This window comes from Bombus huntii, chromosome 7 (assembly GCF_024542735.1).
Source record: "Bombus huntii isolate Logan2020A chromosome 7, iyBomHunt1.1, whole genome shotgun sequence".
Taxonomy (NCBI): domain Eukaryota; kingdom Metazoa; phylum Arthropoda; class Insecta; order Hymenoptera; family Apidae; genus Bombus; species Bombus huntii.
In genome coordinates, this window is record NC_066244.1 from 5,282,298 (window position 1) to 5,288,297 (window position 6,000).

At 45.3% G+C, this 6,000-nt stretch overlaps 1 protein-coding gene across 1 annotated transcript in view; it reads right to left on the reverse strand.

Moving 5' to 3' along the window:
* Positions 1-3,848, reverse strand: part of LOC126867494 (pituitary homeobox x) — a 45,595-nt gene extending 41,747 nt beyond the window's left edge. Inside the window, exon 1 of the mRNA XM_050621991.1 lies at positions 1,702-3,848. Within this exon, the coding sequence (XP_050477948.1) occupies positions 1,702-1,990 (289 nt within the window). The 5' untranslated portion in view covers positions 1,991-3,848. The remainder of the gene's footprint in view (positions 1-1,701) is intronic.
* Positions 3,849-6,000: the final 2,152 nt, after the last annotated feature.

Sequence of the window (6,000 nt, forward strand, 5' to 3'; positions counted from 1 at the left end):
TATTTGCATATAATTACGTCATTTGTTAACGACTCGATTCAATCAATTAGAATTTCCTTTTTTCATAAGCGAAGACAACGTTTCTATCACAGTGTGATTTGGAAATTCCGATATAGCGTAAGAAGAAATTTTTCCCGGCGATTAGCGATCGAGATAGTTCACGCGAAGCAGATTATAAAAATATTTTCCTACAAATGGGACAACAACCTCGAGTAAACGTTGCTACTTTCTACGCATTGATAAGTACGCTAGATGAATTTCAGATGCACGCTACAGCTATTATTTTGTATAGCTAACAAGTCACGCGATAAGCGATATTTGTTTTTTACATTCAAGGTGCAAATAAATATTTAATAATAAATACAATTGTAATAATTGCGGGTATCTTCGACTTTAAGCGAACAGAAAGTACGACAATGTAATTCCATTGTTAGATAAAAAGATACAGGTACTTGAATAGAGATGTAACTATTATTTTATCTTTATGTCGTCTAATCCCCGAACAAAGACACTTTATGTCTAAATATTTTGCAGAAAAATAAACGTCTAAAAATTATTCCAATCCTAACGAAATAAAATTCATTTCCAGGATCATGATAAGCATAAGTTTTAAGTTTAAAGTATTTAAATAAAACTCTGCTACCAGGTAGATTCAAATTAAACTTTCACGTCGCGATAAAACTTTTGCCACGTTTGAACTGCCTTCGTTTCGAATAATTAAATTGTCCACCAAACAATCGAGGGACTATCGTACAGTTAACTTTTAATTTCTATGTTTCATCCAGATATTCTAAAATGAACGTTGGATTACGTAAAAGTAAAAGGCAACGCGATCGTCTTTGCACGATATATTTTTCGTACAATTAAAGGAGGAATCGACCAACGTATACAAGCTATAAGACACTCAAGTGGAACGATAAGTAATATTGGAGTACTTTGAAGCATTGTTACCAAACCTCTTACAACAGTAACACTCACGGAACAGCACAGTATCGATCAAACAATTAATAAAATCTATCAAGATCTAGTTTCGCTCGAATCGTGTAATATAACCTAATTAATTTTCGTCTAAAAATACTCGTGTATCGCTAGCCATCCTCGCAGCTATATAAAGAACATTTCCTTATCGCTAGATTGCGGATGTTTATGCATTCGTAAGAAATTTAAACGTACAAAAACGACATTCCTGTGTTTGAATAAAATAAACGGAATATACACGACATATGAAATATTTAAGGTGAAAAGAAAAAGAAAAGAAGAAAATGTATCTAAACGCGTAAAATATATTCAAAGTAAAAGTATCTATCTAGAAATATATAAAATATTCAAAGTAAAAAGAGAAATATAAACAGGCATAAAATATCCAAAGTTCTCGTTACGATGTTTAGTAAGTAAAACGAATCTTTCTTTGGATGCTATTTCTATCCGCAAGGACAGGAATTTGCATAAACATGCCCGATCTATATCCCAGCACTAGCAACACTTTTTCATCACACGTATCACGTTGGATTTTAATCTCCGTCGAATCTTCCCCGCTGCAAGACTCGAACCAAGCTTCATCTACCGCGAAAACTTCGAAAACACTGTACAATCGCTCATTTCCCTCGTTCTCCGATTTCCTCCGATCAGACTCTTAGAATCATCGTCGCGAAGGAAGAACGCGGGTCGAAACGACCCTCGATATTGTGACCGACTCACCACGTTTCAGCTTCTCCAGCGGTTCGTGCAGTTGATGGTTGGAATTGTGCAACATGGACGCGTCGTGGTGCGAGTTTCCGTGAAGATCGTGATGGTGCATCGTTGCTTGAAGATGATCGCCGTGGAGGCCAGCCATGGAACCCGCGGCGGCAGAGTGCTGATGGTGCTGGACCGACAGGCCGGTCGTCGATCCCGTCACGAGATCTTGAAGACACAGATCCGTGTTCCCGCCGCCTCCTCCTCCGCCCCCGGCTAGCTCGAGGCTCCCCCCGCCCCCGCTGCCCCGCTCCATGCTGTAGAAGGTTAACGTCGTGTTGACTGATCTGTACAACGCAACGCAAGATCAACCGAGCCCTCGCGAGGCCGTTTGTCGCGCGAAATCACGTCGATTCGGCTCGTGTTTCCAATTTGCCCTCAGGAACCAGGCATTCGAGTCGAACGCGCGCTAGATTCCACTCCGTTGCACGCTTTTACTGGCGACGGCCGTCGGCCGGAGGCATCCGTTTGCACCAACGATTTCTCCCTCTGCGTCAGAGCTCCAACGAATCAAATTTGATTCCAATTTGGCGATTTATGGTCGTTATCGGTGACGCGAGTAGTGATCGTGCTTGCACAGAGAACGCCTGGTGACTAATTTTGGTAGTTTTCGTCATATGGTTCGGTTGAACAGCTCGTCGCGGATCACGTGGAGACGTCCGAACGTTATCTGCGTTCCGTCGCTACGCGTCGGATAGAATTGGACGAGCGAGTTTCTGCGTTTCTGTGGTTAACGACACTGACGATGATGTCGGAGCCGGACGACGACGGTGGTAGGTGTTCGTTCTCATGGATCGTATCTTGCGTTTGAAACGAAGAAGAGCCAGGTTAACGCACGTGCTCCAACGCGGTACGTTGGTAGAAGCGACCGATAAATCGAATAACCACGGATGCACGATGAGTTACGTAAGGATCGAGAAACGCGGTTGAAACAGTGGAATAGAAAAGTAGGTTAAAGAGGTCGCACTATGATCGCCATAGATTGCACGCACTGTGATTCTTGGGTATTCCTTTGACAGGCGATCGTATTGTTTACGTACGTTGAAAACCGTGTGTCGCGTAGCGTTCGAATCCTTACGCGGGTACTTGCCAACGCGTGTTCGATTCGCAGGAACGTGGACAGTCACCGATCTTCGATAAATTCTACTTTTTCCGATCGACGGCTGAGTCGCGAATCTCCGTAAGGAATCCAGCTGATCAGGTACAAAGGCCACGGTTCTCTGTTCTCTGTTCTCTTACTCGACACTGAAACTTCGATGCAACAACAGCGACAGCTCGACGTTTACAGGCCCGAAGAACGAATCCTCGCGAAACTGACTCTCACGACAAATTCCGCGTCACTGCACTGTTTCCAGCCGCGTGTTCGAACCGATCACAGCAGAGAACTTAGGTGTACGTGCGTATATCCAGTCGTGGAAGGATCACCACCGAGTATCGCGACACCGGCAACGCCGGACAGAGCAACACCTCCGACACGTATCTCGATACCGGTCACTGGAGTCGCGATCGTTGACGCGCCAGCGGGACTCGCACCAGAGATTTCCACCCACGCGGTTCACTCGGTAGCTCGCGCCGATGATAGCGTGGAAAATCGAGCGCGGGATCCGCGTCGTGACATCGCGACGATCGACGACCGGAACCTTTCAGCTCAAGTTGAACGTGGCGCGCCGGCTACGCTCTCGTCTCGCTCGTCTACCTCGGTCTTCTCGCCTTAACGGGGCACGCGTTAAGGAACAACAGACAGACACACAGCGTGTAATAGAAAGAGAGAGGGAGGAAGACAGACGAAGGAAGCGTAAGAAAGCGCGAGTGGTGCTGCAGGTCGCGGTAGTATAGCCGGTTTTCGTAGTAGATGGAACGTGTAGTGGCCGCGCGTCGGTAGTAGGTGGGTCCGCCAGGCTTAGCCGGTTGAGCCTTTCGGACTGCCTGCCGGCTTAAGTCTCTAAGTCGGTAAGCCGAGCGGATCTAGTGGTCTTGGCTGGTGCACTGGCTGCCTGCTAGCCTGTCTGCCTTCCTTGCTTGCCGGGCGGCTTGCCTGACTGTCTGACTGCGCCTCGCCCTGGCTCGCTCGCTCTTACTCCCCTCCATCCGTTCCTTCTCTCTTCAGCTCTCCCACTCCGCTTTCGTTATCTCCCTCAAAAGTCTATCTCGCTCGCACCGCTACGATCTCTCGCGTCTTCGTGCCCCGTTTCATCCCTCTGGTTACCGTGGCCACCGTCCTTCTCCCTCGTCCTATCGCTCCCCACTTTGACCCGCTCGTTTTCGTCCTTTCTCGCTTTCTCCGTCTCGTCGAACGCTGTCTTCCTTCGCATTTTCTATCACACACACTCTCTCTCTCTCTCTCTCTCGCGCGCGCGCCTCGTTACACGATCTCTCACGCCTGTATCCGTCACCTCGTCCCCGACACTGCTCGATTGGACGACCCCGCGGCTTTCTCTCTCGCTCGCGCTACCCCTACCCGATATCGCGCCACGTTTCGTCTCGTTTCCTCGTTGCCGCGATCTCTCACGCCTGTGCCTCTCTTTTCCGTGCCAGTCGTGTCCGAAACAGTCACCGGTTCGCCTATGTTCGGTATCGTCGACGCACCTCTCTTCATCTACCCCCACTTGCAAACGGCGCCCCTCCAACAACATCCAAGTCCGCCCCTCCTACGTGCACACCGATCTCTCGTCTCTCCCTCGATCCAGCACGCACACCACGCACCCTCTGTCCTTCCCTCTACCTTTCTCTCTTCCTTTCTCTCTTCCTTTCTCTCTTCCTTTCCCTCTTTTCCTCTTTTCCGCGCTTCACGAACCTCGCGTACCTTCTGATTATCATTTGTTTCTTTCCGTTGACGTTTGTCGCCTTGGATCGTCATGAGTTGCTTTAATCTCTAACGACACGCTCAACGTGACACTCTACGATGCACGTATATATAGCTGCGTATATAGTTGAAAGGGAAAAAACACGTGGACGTAGTTCTTCTCCGTATCGAAGAAAAAAAATTTGCCTCTCTAGTACGGTGATACGATTTTAATAGTTTGCACGAGATTGATAACGTCGGTGTTGCGATCGCGTTTGATTCGCCGCCTCCGCCATCTTTAACTCTTACGCGATGTAAAATTCAGATATAACGTAGAAAATCTTCGCCGAGATACCGTGATTCGAGTCGAGCGTATGCAGTTATCGGTCGTCTTATCTGTCGAAGCAAATACCTATCTTCGTAGACTTAGACTACCTCTGTGCTGGGCGTTTCAAGCGAAATGGGGAGGTGTGTCGTATATTGGCTGCAAATTTCATCGAAAAAATCACCACGATGTCCCGTGTAAAGGGCGGAAGAAATTTTCTACTTTGTTACTGAGAATTACGATTTCGAAATTTTCCATACAATTTCTTTGATTCTACGAACTTTTTCGTACAGATTCGTTCCGTTTCAGTCTCGGGTAGGTGTACTATGATGTTTTAATTTCTATAAATCGACGGACACGGAAAACTCTACGTGCGTAAGTAACACCTCTATACGGTTTAGAGTTAATTACACGGTTAATTTTTTAATTTCATACGGACCAGACGATGATTAATTACTTTCGCACGATTAAAAGCAGCAATCGTCGTCCTTGCAATAGTCTAGAATCTAATCAGATTACGAAAAATTCCAGAAGTGAAATACACCGTTCGAATCGGCCATTTACAAACAATATTTTATCTACGTTTGTCTTATCTTATTTCGAGAATGCCGAGTGACCATGTCGTCTAACTTGCTCGTAAAAATAACTTAAGCCTCGATTGAAAGGTGTGGAATTAATTAATCGCGTATTCTGGTATTGCTAATTAATTAATACGACTGGTAAATCGATATCAGAAGGAAACGAGAAAAAGATATTTTGGTGGAACGAAACGTACGTGATAATTTTATTGGATACACTTGTAGCGGAAAATTATTTCATTAAAATTACACGCGAAATCAATGGAAAATATTTCGACTTTTATTCCGCTATCTTCCACTCTTTATTACATAATGTGTATCGCTCGATGATATTATTTGTTTTATCATCGGTATATTTCATCACTGTCCAAATAATTTCTTCAAAATTAATGCGAACGTCATCGAAGCACGAAAACAATAGGCATTCGTCATCGAGGTATCTAATTTACGATACTTACAACAATTGGAAAGTATCTTTATTTTTGCGTTACGAGTTACGTGTAACTTAACAGAACGGAAAACAGAGAAAATATTAATCGTGGTAATTCAAACTCTATCTCCAAGTTTTACGGATGAAAATC